Below are 25940 nucleotides of genomic sequence, written 5' to 3'. Positions count from 1 at the left end.
CAAAAATGATACAAATTTGAGTGTTGTTTTTTTTTCAAATTAGGAAATTGTAAATAATGTTTGGTCCTTGAAATTGTCACAAGGAGTTTAAATCACTAGTTTAAAAGAAATAGATAAAGAAATTCTGCTCATTTAACCGTCTTTATGCTTTTTATTCCCTATTTCATTTGAAGTTTGAGTTCACAGAAAATTCTTATTTTTCCCTTTTAGTTTTCCATTTTGTTTTTCTTAGAGGTAATAAAGAGATAAAGAGAACAAAAACGTATTTTTACTATTTCATTCATGTCTCTCATTGTGTTGAACTGGTCTTTTGTTGTCAATGTTATCGTGAGGTTCATTTGTAATTGAAAAAGAACTTGTCAATTTTTGCAATTTTCAATTTTGTGCCTAGGAGGACAAAAACAAATGTGCTCACTCATGCGTAAATTTTTCTTTCTAATTAATCTATGAGCTTAATAGCCAATTAAATTACCTTTAATATGGTATATAATACATTGATTTTTTATAAAAGTCTTCTATGAAAAATATGACCTCGAAAAAAGTGTTTAAAAGTGTTTTTTTGCTGAGTGTATATAGTTCGTTGATGCTACACAATAGATTTTGCCTCTTCTCAGGAAGCAACAATTTGCTTGCCTAAGGAGTCGGGATATTGTATGTAATATGCCTTGTATACAAGGCATATTACCCACCATCACAATCAGAGGAAATTTTACAGTCAGATTTCATGCACAACTTTTCATTTGTTTTTATATTGTCAGCTAATGAACGAGGTTTTTCAACAGTTTGTTAGAACATTCATGTATGTATAGACGACATTAATTTTTCGTTTTATTTTCTACCAATAAAAAAAAATAGAAAAACCCTCTTTTCCTTTTCCAGATTCACGTGTCCGCTATTTCAAAACTCATTTTGAGTAAAATCAGACGAGCAGAATAGGAGTTATACATCAAAAAAATTGTTAGACGCCAAGATTTCACGAGGATAGGCACATATATTTCGCGAATAGGGGACTTGAAGAGCAATTTTGAGAGGGGTTGTTTTTGCAATCGAGAACCACATCTGACAGAATGGTGAATCAAAAGATTTATCTTTTCAGGAGCTGAAACCTGGCACATTTCTCTTCCATGATTTGTTGATTTTGCGAAAATCAGTCGATTTGAGAATTTTGGATGGTAAAAAGAAAACCAGTGAAATAATCATAGTGATCAGCATCATGGGCACAATCACCTCATATAAATAATATTTTTGTTGCTACTCCGTTTTGAACAAAGATGCGGCACTTTGCATTCTAGGGCTATAATATAGTTTTGATTAAACCTTTGCTCAGTGTTTGTCTATCAAATAAAGCTATGTTTAACATTGGTATACATGCAGCGTGAACCTGCACGGGTTAAAGTGTATAGCGTATACCTTTACATATGGGAGATAATGTCTGAAAAATCAGACAAATCCTGTCAAATAATACACTTGTGAATTAAAAAGTCTTTCGCGCTCTTGATATAGTACTATATAGTTTATCATACACTCAAATTAGTCTCCGTATATGTCAATATCACTTCCATTTTATAGTTTCATTCTTTATTCTTCATTTATCATCTATTCCCTTTTCTCATCCATTCGATCCCCTCACCCATTCTGTCTTTTTCTTCTTCCGCTGAATTTTATATAGGCCTCCCTATGTCTGTTTCCGGGCCTCTCCTGTATATTTCATCTTTAGGCTGTTTCTTTTTCTCCTCACTCCTTTTTCCTCGTTGCCTGCTCTTAAGTTGCACATAATGTCATTAAATCTGTGTCCCCCTCCTTCATTCTGACTTTCTTTGATTCTTTTATCCATTTGAGGCATGTCTTCCGCCAGTATTTAGACACTGAATGCAGAGGCGGATTCAGAAATTCCGTATGAAGGAGGGGGAGGCGGGGCGCGAGGGGCCACTTCCGGGTTTCATTGGCTGATATTGAGTGATAAAAACAAAAAAATAAAAAAATAAACCAAAAAACAAACGCTTAAGCGCGGAATTTTTCCTTTTCTCGTGCCACTTCCGGGTTTCATCGGCTGACAAGGGGGTAAAAAGGCTTGCTGAGCTCCAAAAATTAAGTTTTCTTTTCACTTCTTTCGTTTTAACAAAAAATAAGCCCCCCCCCCCCCCGATCCGCCACACTATCTAATGGAATATGGTACTTGATTACCTCCTAATCAGATTAGTCTCAGAGTGTTTCCCTTTCTTTGGCTGAATTATAGCCGGCGATGCACAATCAAGCCTGTAAATGTTGTTATATTGCCTCCGTGGTTTTCTAATGCCTTTTTGTATAAATCTGTATGTTGTTTTACGTACAATCATTGTTCATAACTTGAACTGCAGCCGGAGGCTAATAATTCACTTTATACAGCATAACAGTGATAATAATTAACAGTGCTTAGGCCTATAAACACAGTGCATGTGCAGGAATTGAACTACCTATATATTAACACAATATATTCTTACGTGTTCATAAGTATTACCTCCAAAAACTTCGGAATACACATGTATTAAAGTCTTGCTTTTTGACCGATCAGGGTCCCTCTCTTGAGATAGTGTGTAGATTTGAAGTAGCTCTCTCAAAATTATGTGGAACAAACATTAGAAACATTCAAATGGTGAATGCTAGTACCAATATCAAACTTGATGGAAACAGGATCCCGAGATCCGAAGATTTGATTTTTCACTATGCCTTAGAAATGTGACAGAACCTGAAATTAATCATTTTTGCGTCGTGTTGTTGTTTTGTTTTGTGATTTTAGTCGTTCATCAGTTGACATGACCTCTTTGTTCACTTCGTCTCCGCGCGTACACACTAAAACACACACACGCCACATTACACACATTCTATCGTTCAGTACCTGTCACAGCATTTACCATGGCTGCGCTGGACCTGAGCAAAGGTCAGTGGCGGCGCTCGGCGGGGGTCATGTGAATCGCACTGAAATGCTGTGTGGTACGGTGACTGTGATCCTCCCGTAGATAGCATGCTAGCACCGTACCGTGCACCGTGAAGGTAGGCCCTTCATTTCTTTCTACACTTTATTAGCGCAGTACACCCCATGCCTCGGCCCTGTCTGCTGCGCCTGCACTGCTGAGGAAATGGAACATGCGTGAAACATAATGCGCTACAAATTTCACCTGCTGGTAGAAGTATATTGCACAGATTTGGGACCCATTTCTCTTTCATGGTTACGTACCCTTTGAGGAAAGAGCGTAGGAGGTAATGTAGAGTCCCCCGTTTCATTTTTTGATTCACAACAATGTTTGGCAATTGTCTGATTGTGCACTAGACTATGGTCATGATGGTATGACTGTCTATGCTTGTACTTCTAACTGACTTTCAATCATGGTACTCGGTAGTTTAGATAAGTAGAACCCTATCTAACGTTAGGCCTAGTAGTCAACTGTGGAGTGTGAGTGTTTACCGCGTGTTTACTGTAATAGATACTGCCCTACTTTGGCGAAAGGAAGCAAGTGACATACCATCCGAATTTGAGTTCTTGATGTTTTCATAATTCACATAATGAGCTCTTCTTCCAGGCCAAATTTAAATTTAATGCAGAAACACTAACATTTAGAGATCGATGTGTAACCCATTAACGTTAGATAATTAAGACATCATCATGATCATGGAATGATGGATGATGATAGTCCATTGACCATGTTGACTGTCACATTGACGACAGTGTAAATGACAGACACATTTTGCTCTTTTACGAGAAATAGCACTTTTAATTGTGTCACTTGCTTCCTTTTGCCAAAGTAGGGCAGTATAGATCTAGTGTAAACGATTCTACTGTAAGACACTAAGACAAGAGTGGAAATTTTCGCGGTGTTGAAATTTTCGCGCATTTCGCGCAACCCGAAACTAACTGTTACATTCTAGCGTGAAAATAAAAGCAGGCGAATATTTTTGCTTACAGTATCATGTCATGGTTCTATGTTCCAGTAAATTACTAACAACCAGTTAGAGGTCTAGTACACGTAGTCGATGTCTTGATTCCATGGAATTAAAAACATGCGAAACTCTTCTTACCCCGCTGAGCGCGAAAAATTAGTTGCGCGAAAATATCCACTTTTACAGTAACTTGTAAGTAACTGATACCGCCTTTACTGGTGATAAATTTTACTGATAGTATACTGACCCTCGGGCCTCAGCTCTCGCTCTTCGCAGGATAGGTAGGCCTAGAGTTGAGTTTGTACGTGTGACACGTTATGTTGAATGATGATCTCCTAGTAGGGCCTACTACATACTACAACACTGTCCTACTCCTACCTACATTGTACATTGTATACTAGCCCGACCAGACGCTGTTAATACGCTATGCGAATACAGCGTCTGACCAACGAGCGGGCACCTACAAAGTGGGGAACCACAACACAACTACAAAACTTATGAAAATTCATACGTTCTTTATAAACAATGTAGGAGCCTACACGTTACCAAACGTTACTCACCTTAAGTGCATGCTTGTATTACAGAAGGTTCGTAAGTCCATTGATAGCCCTCGTGATAAGTCCGTGGAACCAAAAAATGATACTTTCTGGCGGATTCCCTAACACCGTCAGGGTTCATCGTTGCAGAATTCAAAATGGCGCCTTGATCTCTGCGGAAATCTTTTGCGTGCGTGCGATGCGCTGCTTGAGTGTTGGTGTAGCAGCACGGTCGACAGCGCGACCTTTTGAAAGGGCATTCAGATCATGTGACCTCCCGGATATTGGAAATGGCTTGGCGTGAAAGACGATGTACCGTTCGTGTACCGTTCACACATGCTGCATATAACCATCATTTTAGGTAAGTCATTAGATCTAAATTTCAATATTCATAGCATAGATATGAAGTCTCATTATCATTTTGTTCGTCAGATGAGTTTGAAGTGACAAAAAAATGATCTAAAGTATCAAAATTCAATCCGATCGCATGCGATCGTTGGACCCTCTTCGTGTTTGGAGCTTCGTTGGTACAGCCCTGTCGCGCTACGTATGTACAGCGGCGACTGGGCTGTGTATAGTTAATTGTATACTAGTTGTAGGCCCTAACCAGGGAGCAGTGCACGACTCTACGACATTGTAAGGTTGTTATGTTGAATGATAATCTCCTAAGTAGTCCTAGGCCCTGCCTAACCAGCAGTGCAGCGAACACTGGAGCAAACTTCAGTTAACGTTAGATTCTACAGACTAACGTCAATTACCGTATGGTCGCCACTTGTGTGTAATTCTTGTGCACGTCCGGGCTGGCGAACTAATATCGGCACTGAATTAGTTCGCCGCCCCTAGCCGGCCACATACTGGCGTGTGTGTTATACATATGCTTCAATGAAGGAGGCATTGTCGGTCACCGCGTTTGAAAATCTCCCTTAATCTGCCACCTGAAATCCATTCTAAATCAAAAACATCCTCGCATTAAAAATAGTTTTATCACCTGTTACATATGGTAAAATATATTTTTATTAAAATTATTTGTGTTTTTACGGAGGAAAAAGGTGAATTACGAATGTATTTTGAGAGTGATGAAAATCCGTCGCCCAACCTGGTCTCCGATCGCGGCGCGCGTTACATGCGATGTGAATGTCTGGCGACCTTACCGCAGTGGCGACCATACCGTAATTGACGTTACAGTTTGTTTTGGTCCTGTATTATGTTTACAGGCTAACACTAAAAACAGGTTAGAAAGGGTCTAGTCAGACTAGGAGGTCTAACATTGCTACGATGTGGAAGTAAATTTATGTCAGTCTGGGACACCCGCTCATGATGAGGGGTTGCTCCTGCTCAGCGCTCCAGGGTCCTCCCGCCTCGCCTCATCATGAGCACTGCACATGAGCACTGCAGCCATGCTCATGTGGCCCCCGGGCCGTGTCACTTCTCATCCATCTCATAAATTGTCGCAACTTCGCACTTTGATTTTTTTGTTACACACACATCACATGTCCACTCTCCGTGATGATGTCACAGATGCGTTTTGACAGAAATCTGGTTTTAATCAACCTATGGGTGATGTGCAGCGACCCAATCGAAACACAGGCACCAGTGGGTTCGCTCAGTGTAGTAGGGCTGCCGCACCTGTCGGCCTGATCCGACTCAAAATTTTTTGGTGCTTTTTTTCTGTGGCTCTCACCTGTCCACGCAGGAATCAGGCCCATGAAGCTGCAGACAGTGAAGTCTGACATCATTTATTAAAACTTCAAAAATTCATAAATTTTGAACGGATTGTCCAATTTTCCTCAAACTCTCACTGATGTGTTCTACTAAAATTATTGCATTCACTCAACCCACATGTCTATGAAGGTGAACTTGTCCTTTAACCTGGATCCTTCCAGAATAAAAGTCGGTATACCAACTTTTATTTTTTATCTCAAAATACTACGAAACAACTCATCATCCCAGCAAATCGCGTCAGCTAAGTAAGTTTCTTGGTACACTCTATCGATATACTGCAAGCAAGTATGAAATGGTGCAAGACGGGTTCTCTGACCCTTACCGGAACTACATGTATGTATTCACTTTAAATGGAGAGAACATTTTGTCGAAATTTACTGACGGGTCTGGGATTCGACCTCACTATCATGAGTATCTGAGCCCAGTATGCTCACAATCGTGCTGCAAGATGAGTTGCGAGGCAGAGGTAATTCATGATTAATATACAGGGCTCACACCCGTAAATACAATGGAATGTCCCAGACCCCTTCACAAATTCGTACCAAAGATACCAAAATAAATGAAGAAAAAAATAAATTAAAGATAAATGACGCAGTTTGGCAAAAAACTGAATAGCTGTAGATATTGAGTATGAATTCCTCTACAAATTGCATTTTGGTTGGAAGATGAAAGCTTTTCTGATGGAATTTGAGGGGACTACATTCTCCAACAAAAGTGAAATTTTCTCTCCTAAATGAAGACATCTCGCATCCAAAATTTCAGTTTTGGTACTTCTTAACATCACAGTTAAGGAACAATGGTCGAAGAAACTGGATTTTTTGGTTGTTTTCCTGATGTTCAAGGATTTTGAAAATATGTCCTCACATAGAATAGAACTTTTGCAAGCCAATGTGGGCTGCCATTTTTTACCGGAAGTGGATGTTACGATCGGAAAAAAAAAAAAGACGAAACATGAGAAAGATGACAATAACACTGTCAGGACTGCAATTCCTGTTCGTGGTCGGTGCATATGCACCAGCTATTTTCATGTGCTTTTGCAATTCATGAGCCATACGGAAGCATTCAGCAGAAGATTGCAGAGCACACACGTATCGCATAGAAATTGTACATCGTGCTATTAGTTGAGTACTACTGCCACAGGGTAAGGCTGGGCAAGAATTACCTACATGTACCCCACAGTAAGATTAGAAAAGAAAAATGATTTTGAATTACGGTTAGTATTCAATAGTAATATGATATGCCTATGATGTACATTTAGGTGGCTTTAGGGTTAAAGGGATGGTATTGTATTGGTTTAGGTGAGGGTTCAGCTTTTAACCTTTTTGTGAGATACTTAGAAACTACTTTATCTAATGTTAAACAGCAGATAATTCTCTGAGGATATCAAAGTTTATTCGATGAAAATCAGTTTTAGTGGGGGGCGCAAGGGATTTTTGGTTCAAATTTTTCCAAAAGCACCAAAATTCGGCACAAATGTAGCCCAAACCATACTATTTCGATTTTTGATGGGCGCCAAGAAGGGCGCCCTCTGGGGCGGCCATATTGGTAAAATCCAATATGGCCGCCATATAGGTTTAAAGGTCACTTGCATTTGAGAACATAAAAGGGTTACAATCATTTAAAACGTCAGGTCAAGAGGTTTTCTGGGTCAAGGAATTCGAATCTGAAGTTGTTTTTATGGTCTGAAGTCAATTTTTCCTTATAAGGTCACCTTAAGGTCATTTAGGGGTCAAGCCATTGTATTCATAACAGTTTATTGAAAAAAAAAATGGCTTGCCCATGGTCAATATTCCAGGAATGCCAGCCTTAGTAATAGAATTGCAGGTGTCGACGGCTGAAAAAAAAAAGCGTATTTCTTGTGAATGGCGCCCTCCGGGGCGGCATATTTGCAAAATCCGATATGGCTGCCACCTACGTTTAAAGGCCAGTATAACAATTAAAAACCTTTAAAATGTTACAATAATTTGAAAAGTCAGCTTTAGAGGTTTTATGGGTCAAGGAATTCGATTCTGAAGTTGTTTTTATGGTCTGATGTCAACTTTTCCTTATAAAGTCTCCCTAAGGGTCATTTGGGGTCAAACCATTATATTCACAATAGGTAATTTGGCTTGCCTATACTAGTAGTCAATATAGGAGGAATGCCAGCCCTGCTAATATAATTGCAGTTGTTGAGGGCTGTGGGAGAGGGAGAAGTGGGCTTTCTCACGAGTAACATCAATAAAATCTGCTTTCGTGTTAAGATTTCAAACACTAGGTATACACTCATGAATTATGAACCCCTTTCTGAGAGTAATGAGGTTAAAGGGATTTTACTCAGATCCTTATTTCACAATTAAATTTGAAGACTTGGTAACCCTTCACTTTCATTTTTCATGATTACTTACGGTATTTTTTCTGCATCATTTCAATTATGGTCTGTTATAATATGGCTACACAAGCTTTTAAGTGAGGTTCTGTCCAAAGCTATGGAATATCATAGTTCATGTCACAATCATTCCATTAATTATTTTTACATTACAGGCCCTAAGAGGAAATGTCCTCACCGACTGGTCATATTTGTGGAATTCAATATATTTGCATTTGCTTTAATGACAGCCAAAAGAGCTAGTTAGAATTATGGGTAATGCCCTTTCAAAGAGTTTTCAAGATTTGATTATTGGATTATTATTTTCGTCTTCATCTACAAGGAATGCAATAAAAACATACATATATGAGAAATAGAATCCTATTGCTATCTAATATATTGATAGTTTAGCAATAAGGGGGGGGGGGGGGGGGGCTACTCTCCATATTACCAGAGTCCTTGACGTTGCCACTAAAAAGAGAAGTGTTTTTATTTCTCTGTTGCAGTTCAGGGATCCTCAATCAAAATAGATATTCATAATTCAGATTTAAATTCAATGCAATAATAATTATTAAGATCACTCCTAATCTGGATGAAAAGAAAAAAAAATCTGTCGTGTTTAAGAGAGTTTTTAGTACATCAGGTTGGCATCAATTTGCTATTTTCGAACTTGTGTAAGAAAGTTCGATTCTAAAGTCCCTATAGGAAATTTTATGTGCCTCCACAACTAAATATGCCGTTCGGAGAATATGACGGTCCTGGTGACGCCATGTAGGGAACAAGCATATTTCACAGGTGCCACAGTGACACCATTAACAGGGTACAGATTAGATATGCTATAGTACAACTTTCATGGCACCTTCTAGGGTCTATTAAGATTCTATCCAAAGTGCTTGGACGCAAATTTGTATGATATTACAAGACTTTATAAGTTGGTATCTCGTTGGTCTGAAGACTATAGGTTGCAACTCTACTCTCTGCAACATCTCTACGACGCACGTCTCCTGGAGACGAGCCCAATCTCCAGGATTCGCAGGAGAATCGAACATTTCGATTTTTGCAGAGACTATTTCCGTCTTCCAGATTGTCTCCGAGACGTCTCTGCGAAGTCTCCATCACTGTGGCCATCTCGTGGGGACTAAATTTGTCTGCAACGTCTTCGCGATGTCCCCGCATCTTGTGGAGACCGTAATAACGTAATGGCGACGAAAGGGAGAAGTCGCTGAGAAAAGACAGACGTCTCTGATAAGTCCCTGTGACTGCAAAAGCCGTGCCAACATCCCCGTGACTTCCACGCAAATAAGTTGTCTCTTTGTTTGAAGACGTCTTGGACGTCGCCCTGGAAATCGCGTTAGTTGTGACAGCGAAAATAATTTCTTCGAGAAGCTGACATTGCGACAATGTCTCATCCCGTCAGATGGGCCCTCAATCCTCCCCCCCCCCCCCACTTTAAGTTTGCAGCAATATCGAACTACTGACCTGCTCTACATTGTGCATTTTCACATTCATTCATTCATTTCATTAATTCTTTTTTTCCATTTCCATGTTTTCCACCTCCCAATGCATGCCTTGAAACAGCTGTGGTGCAGAAGAATGAAATTTGGTACTGAAGCATTGCGGAGAGTGGCTGATAGTACTAGCAATTGCCATGTACCTGTGCCATCTTTCCTCCAACTCCACTCCCTGAAGTCAGGGATCACAATTCATCATGACCCATGCTGTCATGATTCCAGTAGAAACTCACTTGCAGCAGCACACATATTCGAAATGTTGATACAGCGCCGCTTGAGCAGATAGGGTGGTTTCTGATGATCTGCTCCCACGTTATGACGAGATGATGCCTACCCTTGTTGACGCTGGCTACCCCATAAACCTAGTTGCTCATCAGTCCTTGCTGGACATGAGCACGATTATTAAAGTAGTTAATGTGTCAGTGAGCTCTGGTTTGCTGACCCATACTACTTACGCATTTTGTATGCCACATCAAAGCAAGTCTCAAGTAATGTCGCACCCTGTCAGTGCCTGATTTTGGGCTCTGGAAGAGAGGTATGCTGTACAGGAAAGAGCTGAAAAGGCCTTTATGTTTTCAATACCACGACCCACCCGTAACTCCCTCAGATCGAAGGGATTAAAAAAAAGCACACTATTTATACCGAAAATGTGATGTTGTGCTCATCCGTGCAATTGTATACTGTTTTCAGAAAATACTTTCAGGAAACATTATGCCATTCTTTGTAAGGATATCTTTGCGTAGATCGCATCTAAGTTGTTGGAAAGCTGAAGGGTTGTGAGATCACAATTCCTGTTGGATATTTCCGTCTCGAATCAGGTGCTCAGGATGAGTTGTCCGTCCCATTTATTCTTGCATATCTGTGCGCTGATAAATGAGGGCAGTTCTTTATTTTTCAATCTTAATTTTCAGGAAGCCGCTACTCTCTTCCAATCATAATTTGAGATTTGAGTGGTACTTGCCATCACCATCTCTTGTCAGAGGACTGGTAGTGTTGCTGCGCAAAAATGTTAAGATTATTTTCTTCAGGATCAGTATCCCATACAACATCAATAGGTGTTCAGTTTCCCTAGTCATTTGCGCTTTCAGTAAAGAAACGGTTTCGTTTGATAAAAAGAGAATAAAAAAGATAAGAAAAATCCTTCAGCTGAATTGTCTTCACCTACTCTGGTAAGATACTGCCATTAAAGGACTTTAATGATCGAATTTAGTTAACTGCCCTAGAATACTGGTCTGGCCTGGATTGAGGAGCTCGATTCCCTGAAAGCTTCGGCCATTGCTTCCTTCACTGAAGAAGCAGACGCTGCCTTGTCAAGGGAGAGCAGGCATACACCAATATCAGCAGGAGGAGAATCATATCGCTTGCCAGCTGGAAAGTTATATAATTGACCATGAAAGGTGACGAGGAGGCTCAGTCGGTAGCGTATGGCTTGCGGTCTAAAGACTTGTGTTCCGGCGCGGGTTCGAATCCCACTTATCTCAAGTCTAGCTGAGCAATGGTGTGTGTTGTCATACCGTCCCCTCTAGTATAGAGGCACAACGCTTTGAACCTCATCACTTGGATATAAAAAGTGGAAGTCCCTTTTGTGAAAAAATCACAAACCCAGACACATGAAAAGATCCCGAATCGGCATTCCGTTATCGGAAAACTCAAGGTGCATAAACCGGTAAAGTGGTCCACCCCAAGTACATACAACCAGGGAGGTGAGACAAAACTGACCAGCTAGTTGCATACGGGCTATCCAGCTATCTCGTCAAAAGGAAAAACGAAGACAAAATAAGATTAGGCGTGTTTATTACCCTCTTTGCCATTGCACCCTGACTCGGCACCTTGGAATAGGATGGCGGCCGTATTTAAGCATATATAATCTATATATATTGAAACAAAGAAAGGAAAAACTGACCAGAAACAATTGATAAATAGTGAAAACGTTGAGCAAAGAAAATGAGAAAAAAAAAAACAACGAAACCGATGAAAGCCCGTTTTCTGTGCTCAAAGATTTCAATTTATGTATGTATATATATATATTTATCTTAGATATATATTTTTTTTCATTTGTCATAATCATTATTGATGTGTAAGGGGGGGGGGTGGAACCGCTCTTGGCCCTAATTGACCATTGAAGCAGTATGGAAGAGATGACAAGTGGGACAAAATAGGGGTACCAGTGAATTGCAGTTCAATGCTCACAGACGCCATTTCGAAAAATGCATAAAATGCCTGATTTGACCCTTGACCCTGAAAGTGACCTTGAGAGGTAATAGTGACCTTGAATTGCAGAAATGATATCTAGAATCACATTCTCTAACCCCGTAAAATCTTCCAAATGGGATTCATAACATTAATCAACCTTTTCAATTGTTCTGCAGTTGACCTTTAACCCGGATGGCGGCCATATTGGATTTCACCAATATGGCGGCCCCAAGGGTTTTTAGTCTTGGCGCCCATCAAAAATCGAAAGAGTATGGTACAAGGGACCTATGAGCCAAATTTGGTGCTTTTGGAAGAATCTGAACCAAACGACCCATTTTGAGCCCTTAGGCCCCCAACTATTTTGAAATGGCTGAGATATCAAAAACAAAGCGATCATAACAAAAGTTTGGTCTCACCTTTTATTAGGATAGTTTAATTTTGGATATATCTCGGCCATTTCAAAACCAATTTTCATCATATAAACTTCGAATTTCTCTTAGAATCATATGCTCTCTCATACAATGTATTTCATGAGAGGTTTCTCATTATCTCAAAAAAATTATCATCAAAAAATGTTGAAAACATGAAGCCCCATCTGAACTGAAACTGTACCATAGGTTAGGGTTTGGGTTAGGGTCAGTGTCCTAGGGTGACGTGGACCCCAAAGTCTAAGGTTTTTATAGTGGGGGTACATATGGGGCTGATCCAAAAAATAGCACTTGTGCACTTGGGCCAAATTTTCAAATTGACACTTGTATTTCATGTTACAGTTAAACTCGCCTAAGTCGACATCGCATATGTCGAATAATCGCGCAAGTCGATGATTTTAAAAAGTCCCGATTTTTCCCCATTGACTTACGTGTAATAATTCACTCACAAGTCGAATTTTGTAAGTCGAATACTCGCCTAAGTCGATGAAATTCCAAGAACACTTTCACGGAAAAACCATTAAATTCACTGTGCCTAAGTCGAATAAGATTTTATTGTGCAATAAATCACTGTCAAAATCACGAGACGCCAGTTTTTGTTTACATAAGAACTAGCCCGACCAGACAGGTGACAAAAAAATGATCTAAAGTATCAAAATTCAAAGCGATCGCATGCGATTGTTGAACTCTCTTCGTGTTTGGAGGTCCGCTGGTACAGCCCTGTCGCGCTAGCGCTACGTACGTACGTACAGCGCGACTGGGCTTTGCAGTCTGCTCTGTGCAGTGGATGGATGAAGCTAGCACTGAGTTTTCAAAGCGGAAAGTAGGGGAAAAGTTACGGGCACAGGTAAATCAGAAGTACACCTCTACACGCATTTCAAGCCACGGTATGGTAAACTGGAATCAATCACTGCTCAAATATCGTTATTCACTTCCCCAAGGTTTAACGAGGGTGTAAAGTAATCCGACCTGTGCCAATGCTAATGCACTGTCCATGCAAAGTTAGCCGCGGTCCTGCCGGGGGCGACCCGTGCTGCGGCACACCTCTCCAGCTCTCGGCTCCAGAGTAGACAACATACATGTACATTATACATAATGTACGTGTGACTGTTGTTAAGTTGATTTTTTCGACTTACGCACAAGTCGAAACTCGCCTAAGTCGATGTGTTTTGCTCAGTCCCGAGAAGATCGACTTATGCGAGTTTAACTGTATATGAAAGCTGAGAATCTGCAGTTTTTAGAAAAGTACATGTATGTCTTTAATATGTATTCCACATCAGACTTTTCCATAAAATACAAGTAAAACAGGAAAAGTTCCCTTTTTGTGCGATGGAACAGAATTTTGATACTTTTCAAGTGATTTGCACAAAAGCTACTTGTACAATAAAGTTAGGGAAATATTAAGTTGTATCATGGATTACCCTTCATAGGAGCAATTCATAAGACTCAAGTTTTGTCACTCATATTCCGTGATGTATCAGTGAATTAAAAGTCATTAAATATGTTTGTATGGTTCAAACAAACACAGTACACAGGGAATAATTTTCCTGGTATCGCTCGCAATTTGCTATGCATTTTTACACCACTGCTACTCGAACTAACTTTTGTATAGCAGTTTTCTTCCATAGAAGTGTACAGGATACCATGTGAAATATTGTTCATTAGCTGAAATTGCTAATCAAATTTGAGTTAAAAAATGATTCCCTGATACATGTACGGTATTACAGTGATCTAGAGTCTAAAATTGTATTATAGAATGGGTAACGAAAACGTTGTGATCTCATTGGTCAAGAGCTGTGTGTTGGTTTTTACTGGCCGCACTCTGCCTCACATGGACAGCCACTGTAAACATGTTATCACACACTAAGCAAGTTTGCACACTCAGTAAGAGACGCCTATTCAATAATTGGCTTGTAAAGAGTGCATCCAGTAATTACTGGATGCACAATTTTTGTTTATGGCAAGCCCAAAAGAACTGCCTCCAGTGAATTTGCCCATCAGGTTACATGATAAAAAAGAATTGATTTCTGGGAAGAAAATTGTCCCCTGTTCTATAAAACAGATAAGGCACATGTCTTTTTGTGCATTAGTAGGAATAGTGTGCATGCAGTAACTGTGGAATTTAGCATTAACCCATACACACCCATGCACACCTACCAAGGTATGCACACAATTCTGATGGACGCACTCAGACCTGTGCGTTATTTGTATATTGGGGGTATTTTATGCAAATTGGAAACAGAAAATAACCCTACATCTGTGAAATGTACCCTTTTACCTTGGATATACAGTGTACCTAGCCCGACCAGCTGCCATGCTTAGCACAGCTTCCCGCTGTGGGTAGGATACACCCAAATCTACTCACATTTCCTTTTTTGCTTGCCTTACATGTACATGCCGTGCAAAAAAAAAAAAAAAAAGAAGTGCTGGCCAAATTTTACTGACAGCATGCTAAAAAGTACTGGACAAATTTTGTGCTGCTTGGATGCATGGTTACCTAGCTGATAGGTGCTGAGCTCTATTTTAGAATGATGATTGGTTGTATCATAACAAGTGTACGGATGTTAGGGTTAGTGTGTGAATAAGTTACAGAAATTTTATTGGCTGAGATGAATTCAAGTGGAATAAGGTGCATATCATAACTCTTTTCAGTGTGAATAATCACAGAGAAATGAGTTAAACCTTGTGGCATTTGCCCATATCTTAACTCGCAATGAGTCAACCAAGAAATTTCAGGCATTAAATTCCTATGCCATTTACCCGTTACGTATTTATTATTGCACTGAAATTTTCCATGTCTGATCAATCATATCAAAACCTCATACCAAATAATCTGTCACACAGTCCAGTCCTGTGAACTTTTACTGTGCAGCAAGTCATTGGTAGAAAGATACCAACCTGTTGGCTTGTGCTTATACAGTGTATGTTTGATGAAGACAGAAAATTGCTGACAGTTGGCACAGTGCATCAACTTGTTAGTACTGATGAAGCTGCCCAGTGTGTATCAGCAGTAGTAGTAAATACAATACATAGTGTACACAGTGTATTGATAATGATAATAAGAATAATAAACCATTTTTATAGAGCGCAAATTACATTTAAGTCTTTAAGCACTTTTTTAAAAACGAGAAAAGACGGATACAGGTATAAGAACACACAAACACAAAAGAGGAACACTATATCAACCTAAAACACATTTTGGCTGTGCAAATGAGGTATCATCTCTATGGGAGTACATTTTTTCTGGAAATGAAAAATGACATGACTGTCTTTATCGAGCACTAGCTAATTTATCCTTCAGTGAATTTCTCCCAGATTTTAATATGTTGTATTCATTAAACTTTGGGCTATCGTTCATGTGATCCATATTCTTATTGGAAGTCGAGGATTACGTCCAAAGACCTGGTTGAAATTGATGCTTTTCCTGCAACTGTGGAATAAAATTTTGACAAGAAATGTTATCCAGTTCTCCTATAAGAATTGATTACAATCATGGATTGATTTTTACCCCATCTAATCAATATAAACTTTTAAAGTGACAAAGGATAACAACCTTGTTTGCTGTACATTGCTCCTCATTCAGTATGATATTAAAAAACAAAAGAAAATCTCTTTGAGATTTAGATTGCTGTAGGCAACATACAGTACTACAGGTCCCCAAGTACTACAGTGTGCAGAGTCCCTGTGCCAAGGAATTAAGCTGTGTAATGTGCATGAACAGCTGATATCATGAGATAGCATTGGATCTCAATTCTGAAAGTGTAGCAAGTTAAAAAGTGCAAGTGAAGATGTACACCTCTTGAGTATGTACATGTACATGTATACCACATAATATAGTTATTATTTGCAAGTGAAAGTGACACTAATATTTCTATTCAATTCTACAGACAGCAAAGGCTTTTAATGCAAGTTTAAAAAAAGGGGGGTGGTTCAGAATGCATGCAAGGAGAAGGGTAGCACATACATTTGTCCAACTAGTCCATAGCTACATCTCTTGAGATAGTGTGGGAGTAAGAGATAATGAGCGTGTTTCTACTGAGCGACGAAAATTCGAGGTGATGCGAGGCGATGCGAGGTGATTCGCGAAGATGCGCGGCAATGCGCGGTGACACTTCGAATTTTTCCTTAGTAGAAACAGATCGAGTAGTGGCCGATGCACGGTGCACCGTCGTCCACCGTTTGAGGTGGTCGATGCGGGGTGATGCGAGGGACAGTTTTAAGTAGAAACACACTGGGTAGCGAAATTCGCGGTGTACCGGAAGTCCCAAATTATTGGGAGATTTCGCCCGCCTTATTCGAATGGTCACACACCTGCTTTGTGTTCGCAGTGCTGACACATCTTGCGTGTTGTAGTCCGAGAGGTTCCTCTTTGGTTGTAGTATACAATACATGCTCTGTCCAGTCATGGAGCTACGTATCTCCATGGTCCAGTCTACATACACTGTACACTTGTACTGTGTATTGTTATTTCGATCGTCTCCCCTCTTACATGCTGTTGGGGTGTAAGGATTCCTTATCAAATACACTAAATTGTTTCTTGTTGCTTGAATGAATTATGTCGGAGAGTATCATCTTGGCATATTGGATCTATAGCAATTTTTTTATTTTCAAAAGGCAGCAGATGATAGAAGTAGTGAAGGACATTTCATATTTGGACGGCAAAACAAAAGAATGCCGGCGGAATGCTGTTTTATAGCCTACATGCTTCTAGTTGAGACATTGCATCTCCCGTAACATTCGGCCACTTTCTCCTTCTCAAAGCAGCAGAATGAACATGACTTCTGACTCACTGACTGGCAGTGAGAGCAGTTCAAAAGCAAAAATACTTGTAGTAATACATATTTCATGTCCCCATCTAGTTAATTTGTGCCATCTTGATCGTTGTTTACTAGTACCTTCCCATACCGCGCGACCCGTGACCACATCTGTAACATACGCGACTTCCGGTTCAAAGCAAGCTCTCTCACATCTCCCCGCATCGCTGCGTATCGCCGCGTATTTATCGGCCAGTAGAAACAGTTCGGGTGGTCGTAAAGTGCGAGGGACAAAATTCGCGGTGATGCGAGGTGTCCCCAGTAGAAACACACTCAATGTTATTAAAGGGACACTGTGAATGAGCCTCCTTGCTACCCCTTGCCCAGGGGAGAGAAAAAGAATGTGTGAGAGAGTGTGCAACATTATAACAATATTTCTTAAATAGTATCATATGTTTGTTTAGTTTGTTTCTTTGTTTTTCTGTGCTATCACCCAGTTTACTCAATTTGTTCAAATGGGCACCATGCCCCACCTGGTCTCTTGTTTAAAAAAGTACACACATTCCTTCAACTTGTCAGATATAAAGGGGAAGTTACAAGTCAAGTACTCTATTGTTGAATGTTAGTGAAAATAGAGAGAATATACATGTGTAGAGAAACTAGAGAAAAGTGAAAAATAGTTTGAATTTTTGAAAATTTTCTTTATATCATTCTACGCATGTGACATCACCAGCTGTAGTAGACTTCTCATCCAGCAATGACGGCAATGAAGGTTTAGAAAGTCATGACTTTTGGACAGATTTTTTATTATCCTTAAACTTTCAGTAATGTGTTCTATTATTGCTGCATTCACTTAATCCACTTACACGTATAATTATTAAGGTGAACTTGTCCATTGATATGTGACTACTGACTTAGGGTACTGTACCATCAATGTAACATATGAAAATCTCTTACTGTATCTTTGAATTGTGTTTGTTTTGCTGCAGATTCCACCAAGGCTGAGCAAAGCAGATATGGAGAGCCCAAGCACTTCTGCAATACCTAATGATACCAAGATGTCGCAAAAGATAACGTCGCGAAGGAAGAAAAGTCGCCCTGTGAAATATATGCAGGATTATATTCTAACTGAGTCTTCGGAAGAGTTACTTCCTAGTTCATCTGATGGTTTGCCTGAATCTCATTCTCCGTTTTCCCAGAGCAGTCAAAATCAGCTAACTGAAGGTCACCACTTTCCAGCTAATAACAATGCAGCCCCAGTGGAGGTACAAGAGAGTCTTACACTCATGCCAAATGATCCAAGTGCAAATGAAATGTCAGACATGATTCAAAGAAGAGTTACATCAATCAGAGAGTCCAGCCTTCTTAAAGCTAGCAGCTGCAAGAGAGTGAAGCTTGATGAAGAAACTTCTCCAGAACCTCAACCTGTCAAAGTTCAAGAAGCGGAAACCACATTCTCCAGTCTTCTTCATAACTTTGCTTCACAGGTGAATAGTCGGGTTGAAGTATGTGAGCGCAAGTCACCATTCAAGGAGAGATCACCTCATCCTGATGCCTTGTGGCCTTCAAAGAGTAATCAAGAAATTCTTCCTGATAGGGAGTGCAGTGGAGCCCATGGAGATATTCGACAGTCTGAGAACCACACTGTGAGGGGAGGCAGACAGGAAATGTCATTCTCTGGTTTGCTCCAAAACTTTGTGTCCTGTGTAAATGACACCTCCATCCAAGGGTCATCAGCGCATCATCCAAAGTTAATGTCAATGTTGACTTCAGGACATAAACGTAGCAGTGAAAACACTGATGTAAACAATGCTACTTCCACAATGACAAACTTCACTTCACGTGGGGAGACACAACAATCTTTTGCTGGTCTGCTGCATGATTTTGCATCTGTTGTTGACAAGGGTGTACACATGAATAACAGTGTTTTACACCGGCAGCAGCAAAGAAAGTCATCTATATCCCTCCTTGATATTCTTCATGAAAAAATTTCAAAAGAAGTGTTAGAGGCTTCACCGTCCCACCAGCAAACCTTCCCATCTGAAAACCAATGCAATGAAACATTTGATGATGTTGAGTTACCACATCTCACCAGCTCAGCAGTCACAGAAGACAAGAACTCTTCCAATACCGGAGTTGAATCGACAAAAGCGAGTGTAGTTGTTAAGTCTGAATTAGTGGATGATTTGCACCCAAATTATCACCAGTGGAGCCATATCCAGAATGTCTTGCCTCCAATTGATGACTCAGAAGAAGATGCTGCTCAGCAGAGAAAGCAACAGAGTGTGTCTTCTAGCTTTAGTGCTCCAATCAAGCAAGAAATTCTGGAAGAGATCCATGAGGAGCTACATGATGCTGCAGATACTTCACCAAGTAACCGTGCCCATTGTCTTTCAGAATGCACAGCAGACTATGAAAAAATGCACTTTCCCCAGTCACAATGTATGCGAGTGATTAAGCAGGAATTTACTGATGATCATGAGAAAAGGGAACTTGATATTTCGAGTCAAAATATCAACTGCAACTCTGGAGATGGGCTTAATACTTGTATTGATACCAGAGAGAGTCCATTGTCATCTGTGGACGAAACACAAAATTCACATGATTTCCAAACTGCTGATTCTCAGAAAGCAAAACACACAGGCAATGAAGTTGGAAACAGGCAATCAAACCAAGCAGGCTTAGTTTCTCATCTTCTTAATACTGGAGATTCCTCCCACTGGAAAGCAAAAAATAAAGGGTCTTTTGCAGATTTTCTGCATGACATAACTTCCTCAGTGTTGGATAAAAGCCTAGTTGGAAATGAGGGCCAAGAATCATTTCCAGGGCTATTAACAATCAAACAAGAACCTAGTATCAGTGATGAAGATCCACAGAGTAGCTCCTATCGGAAATGTCATCCATCAGGAGATCAGTCTGGTACTAGCTCAACTTCAGAATCAATGTCAACCCAGTTGGACAGCAAGGATGTCAGTAGTTCACCAAAGAAGAGAGTTCCTCTCTGTGTTTCGCGGATCATGACTGATACTTTGCAATCAACTTCTGATAAATCTCAAGGAAGTGGAATACGACATCAGAAATTGAAAGAAATATCTTATGCTGAATCATCTCCCAGCACATCTTCAGAGGATGCAGAAAGCAAGATCGAGCATCCCAGCAACCTTGCAAAGACCAAAGTGAAGGCACTGCATAGCTTATCTCCTCACTCCAAACGATCTTCCCTAATGAAGCACAGATGGAAATTGGGGTCACATGTTAAATTTGGACAAAAGATCAAGCAAGCATGGGTAAAGAGGAGGGATGACTTGCACAGGCGTACAGAAGTATCAAATCAGCACTCTATGGAACACCAAGGAAGAAGTGATGTCCAGGCTAGTGTATCTGGTACTGAAAGACTTAGTTCAGAATCTGACAGAATGTCGTTCACTGACATCTTGCAGAAACTTGCCAAAAAATGCCAAGGGAGTGGTGAAGATTCTTTTGTTAGACTAAAGTATCCTGGCCAACAACATAGTCAAGGTCCTCTTGGTTCAGCTTCTCCACAGCTTGAACCCCTTTTATGTGATAAGAAACAACCGGATGCAGCTCATGGAATGCCGTCAACTCAATCTAACCCAAGCTCTGCAAATTTGAGGAATCTGCTGCTGCAAGAGCGCTCACTTGGCCAACTTCATCTGGCTAAAGTTTCTACCTCAGAAACACCCTCTACTTCTGTGCAATCTCACAATGTATCATTTGCTAACCTGATGCAGGATATGGCAACTACTGTCACCAAGAAGAAAGGCATATCTTCTATTACACAGACAGCATATGAAGACTTGACAAGTGTGACCCCACCCTCACCTTGGATAAAATCCATGTCTGAGAACTGGCTAAGGTTTCTTATCCTTAGTCCAGATGAGAACCCAAAAGTGACTATTTCAGTTTCTGTGAATCTTTGGAACAAAATCCATGAGGTTAAAATTCACTGCCACCACATGGAGGTTCCTGTAAATCACTGGATCTTTCGGCGTTTTGGAAAGCGCATTCATACCAAGGCAGCACTCCAAGGTGTGCTGCAGGCCATCTGCAATGGCTGTTCAGTATGTGAAGGGACAACTCGAAGTGACCTTGTCCAGATGTACCGCAACAAATTGGCTTCGACTTCCAGGTGGCAGGCAGCTGCCCTATTAGAAGACAGCTTTGGCTCAGCTGCCATCCGCTCAAGTCAGTGTGAACTCCTTGTATCTGGCTTGAGACGTTCCAGGGAAAAGCGATGCTCAAAATGCTCCAAGTTTGTGGATCGGAAGCTGAAAGCTGTGATGTACCATTTGCGGAAGAAACTAGGTCTAAGTTAATTAACGATAGCCAGGGATATGGAGAAGAAATAAAAATTCTGCCATAGCCCATAAGTATCCATAGAACAAAAGAACATGAACAGCCATGTTACCATTTGAAACATGATTGCCAAACCTCTATGGTAAAAAAGCCTGAATTCAAAGGTTAAAAAAAAAAGAATATTGAAAGCAAGTTTTGTTTTGAAAGTTTTCAGATCATGAAAAATATGTAATGAGCTACAATAGTTTGTATTGCATTGTATAAAAGTTGATAACATCCATGAGAGAGGAATATGTAGTTCAAGCATTTGAAGAGAATTCCACATGTTCTTTCTCTGATTTTCAAAGGTTTGAAAACAGCAAAAATAAAATAAGCAAATTTTGTTTTTCATGATATGTTTTTAAGTCATGAGAAATATGATAATGAGCTACAGTAGTTTGTACTGCAAAGATGATAGCATATCCATAGGAGGAGAATATTTAAGCATTTATAGAGAATTCCATTGGTTCTTTCAATGAGTCTTTAAAGGTTTTTACCAAATCAACCCTGGTGTTTATAGTGATCACATTTATAGAAGACTCACACTTAAGTCTGGTTAGAGCCAGATTTAATGGATATTTGGATGTAGTGAGTATTATGCATCTCAAAAAAGCAATGAATCACTTTTTACAGTCGCAGTTACTTTTTTGTCTGTTTGTAAGTATTGCAGAGGGTACTTGTGCAAATTGAGGTGTTGTTGTTTAAATATGTTTTTGTGTGTCATTCGATATTGGAGTATGTACTTAGTACATTGTACTGATAACCCAAGTTTTTTTTTCTATGTTCGTTGCATGGCCTGCTACAAATTAAGGTATGAACAGTTGTCAAAATTGGACTCTTGCTCTTATAGTATTCTATAATAGAGATTTGATACATGTAGGTTGTAGTATTCTGTGAAATAAGAGTGACTCTTTGGGTGAAAATGACAGTCATAACAACTCGTGTCTGTCCTGAAAATACAGTGTATATCCAACTCGTGAATTTTCAAAGTTTTTAACAACTTGTTTCAGTGAAGTAAGTGTCAGTTATGACATAGTAAACCACTAAGAAAATGTGAGCAGAATGTACTGTGTATATAATGCAAACTGATAAGGTGCAGCCATTGAAATCTTTCATGTTTTGATATTTCATATGAATTGACATTGTCAAAAGTAGTCTTCATGTTTACACTTCCCTCTTCCATCAAATTCAAAATGTCAAATGAGAGTACTGAAAAAATTGAAATTTTCGCAGTGTTGAAATTTTTGTGCATTTCTCGCAACCAGAATCTATCCCGAAAATAAAAGCACGCGAATATTTTTGCTTGCCGTATGTTCCCGTACTTAGTGTCTTGATTCCGCAGAATTAAAAAAACATGAAACTCTTTTTGCCTGGTCGAGCACAAAAAAATTAGTTGCGCTAAAATATCCACTTTTACAGTAATCGCCTCCAATAAGCTCATGAAAAATTAGTGCACATGTGTCCTGAAGATGATCATTGATATTTAGCTCTTTATGTACCACATTTGCATTAATTGATAGGAAGTGAACTTATAAGAAGAACCTCATTTTGCCAAGTGTTCTATCTCACAGTTTTGTTCTCTTTGTTGATGATTCTCATTTTCCTTTTGTTTTGGGGATTAGTGGACCTCCTGTCACTTAGACTCTTATTATCGCATGAAAACTTGGTAAACCTGCGGTAATTTTAATTCATTTTGCGATAAAGTCATGGTCTTTTAAATTGCTTACTTCGCATGTCCCCATATACTCGTGATTATGTAGATATGCAAACATGGAGCGAGATTGCAACTGAATTAATTTAATTGCATGCTGTAGTGTATCTTCAAAGTTGGATGCCTTTTTTATGGCACGTTTATCCCATTTGCTAGTATGAAGGGTGTTACGCCTCTGTGTTTCTTCAAAACTCAAGACTTCTACTGAAATGGACAAACTTTTCTGTATAGTGCTGAAAGTTGAATGCCTGATTTTGCTGTACAAAAAAACATTTGATATAAGATATGTTGATATCTTTGTTGCATGTGGTGGTGTACCTTGAAAGTTCCATGGAGATGGTACAAATCTGTATTCTATTGTTACAGTTATTATTAATTTTAATTAAAGGTTATGATTTTATGAGGGTCATTGTATCAATTCAGAAATGCAAGAAAAGTTTTCATTATTAGGTACACGTCTACCAAAGGCAATCAATATTTTCTTCATACAAAGCATATTTAGTGGTTTTTAAGTTTGCAAGCCAGGTAAATTACTGTTTCACATTATATGTGATAACTAATAAATAAGCTTTGATGGTATATTCACTCTTCATTCACAGGAGTGCCCCCCCCCCACCCTCCCCCTTGGGTATAAGATAGTATTCCCCATCAGTATTAATTGTCATTAATGAAACATGATATAATTCATATGAGCACTTTAGAATATTTTATTTCTTTGTGTTTAAAGATGTTTTCCATCCTAACAAGTGTAAAGGGAGAATGTCCTAGTATTTAACTCTGAAGATTTGTAAGATTTGTACAGAAAACAATAATGTGCAAGTTAAGAATGACTACTCCAACATTTCAAGGTGTGAGCAATTAGTGTGTGCATGTATATATGTGTGGGAGTCTTCTGTTTTGCATTATGGATGTGTTCCAGCGCTCTCCTACAGCAAAGCGTTACCATACCGAACCCTGCGCCAGAGTAGCGTTCGAACGCTCTTGAAGTGTACCGTACTGATCTGAACCGAGCCAAAAGTGGACCACTCCCCGTTGTGCTCCAAAAGGGTACCGGTACTAAAAGTGTAGCAAAGTTTGCATGTGAAAAATGCACATAACATGCACATACGTCATTTTGCAAAAAGTTAATTCTCTTTGTTCAGGACATCTGTAAGTAGTTTAAAGCGTGCGAGGTGAATGACCCTGTTGTTACAAAATGTGTTACCCCTTCTTAAAATAACTCATAGGTATGCTCTCTCATCAGGGTGCTCAGATGCTCCAAATCTGGCATAGCACAGTACGGTTCGCTTTGGTTCGCTTTTGAGCGCTCGAACGCATCCTTAGTCGCAAAGATAGTTACTTGATGCTGTGTTTGTTGAATTATGGCATCATTGTTCTAACAATGAGACATTTCGCATTACTTTGTACTGTTTGTTACCTGTTAGAAAATGTTTTCTTTGGATGTTATGGCATGTGCAGTAATTCTGTGTAAAATAAGATCACAAGACTCATTTTCAAGTATGTAACTTGTAAAAGGCATGAAACTGAGGTTGTGACAAAGAGTTGCACACAGTAGTGTAACACATTAGGATGCATTTAGTGTTGTCATGTGGATGTTTGAGTGGCATGGCTGGCATGATATACGGTCAGCTACCTACATTGTATGTGTAGCAGTGTCTATCAGAAGCAGCTTTGTCTGAATATTGTGTGTGATGTGTATTTATCTTGCATTTATTTTGTTAAACAATGCATGAATGCCTAGGGTTGGTGCTGCATGACTGCAATGAATTGACAATAACAACAAAGATGCCAAGAAAGTTGATTTTGATAGTGTCAAAATTTGTGTCATTGCTCTCAACCAATTTTTCAGGTGACCACAAGAAACTAATTTACAATGGTGCAATGGTAATAAGCCATCTAAAAGTGAGAGTGTGTTGCTTATTAAGTTATGAAAGTAACAGTGGCAGTCAAAATATGAATAACAAGAAAATCATAACAATTACAACACCATGCTGACAAAGTGATCAGGACATTTTATAGCAACTGCTTTAAGTACTTTTCCTATTTTCGCGTTTAATTATGGCGGCAAGAGAGGGCAGTAAATACAGTCGAAACCATGATATTGACAAACTACATGTAATAAAACCTGCCCCCTTCAGTATCACGAGGATCACAGGGCATGGAAGTAATGTGTAGTGATTTGTGTGTGTATAGCCTTATCTCCATGTGAAGTATTAATACAGTGTAGCGTCATGTGAATTGTCTGGCACAGAGCTAACTCACACAGCAAATAGTTGAGAGCTTGACTTTGAGCTTGATGTGTACTGTCAAGAGCAGAGGTCAGGGTCAAATGTTACAAATGCACAGTACAGATTTTTTTTTAAAAAGGATGAAATTTGATAAGACTAGGGAAGAAGAGGAGCAGTGACAGGAAAGCTGGCAGAGTCAGTTTGTGATTGCCATGTCAAAGGTCAGAGCTAGAGGTCAAGGT

At 39.6% G+C, this 25940-nt stretch overlaps 1 protein-coding gene across 1 annotated transcript; it reads left to right on the top strand.

The window, feature by feature from the left end:
* The first annotated feature begins 3098 nt into the window (after window positions 1–3098).
* Window positions 3099–25266, top strand: LOC140236401 (uncharacterized). The gene is made up of 2 exons (XM_072316332.1): window positions 3099–3237; window positions 18393–25266. The coding sequence occupies exon 2, from the start codon at window positions 18420–18422 to the stop codon at window positions 21738–21740; it is 3321 nt and encodes a 1106-aa protein (XP_072172433.1). The 5' UTR covers window positions 3099–3237; window positions 18393–18419; the 3' UTR covers window positions 21741–25266.
* The last annotated feature ends 674 nt before the right edge of the window (window positions 25267–25940 follow it).

The sequence above is a fragment of the Diadema setosum genome, chromosome 13 (genome assembly GCF_964275005.1).
Source record: "Diadema setosum chromosome 13, eeDiaSeto1, whole genome shotgun sequence".
Classification (NCBI taxonomy): domain Eukaryota; kingdom Metazoa; phylum Echinodermata; class Echinoidea; order Diadematoida; family Diadematidae; genus Diadema; species Diadema setosum.
This window is presented reverse-complemented; position numbering and strand designations above follow the sequence as displayed.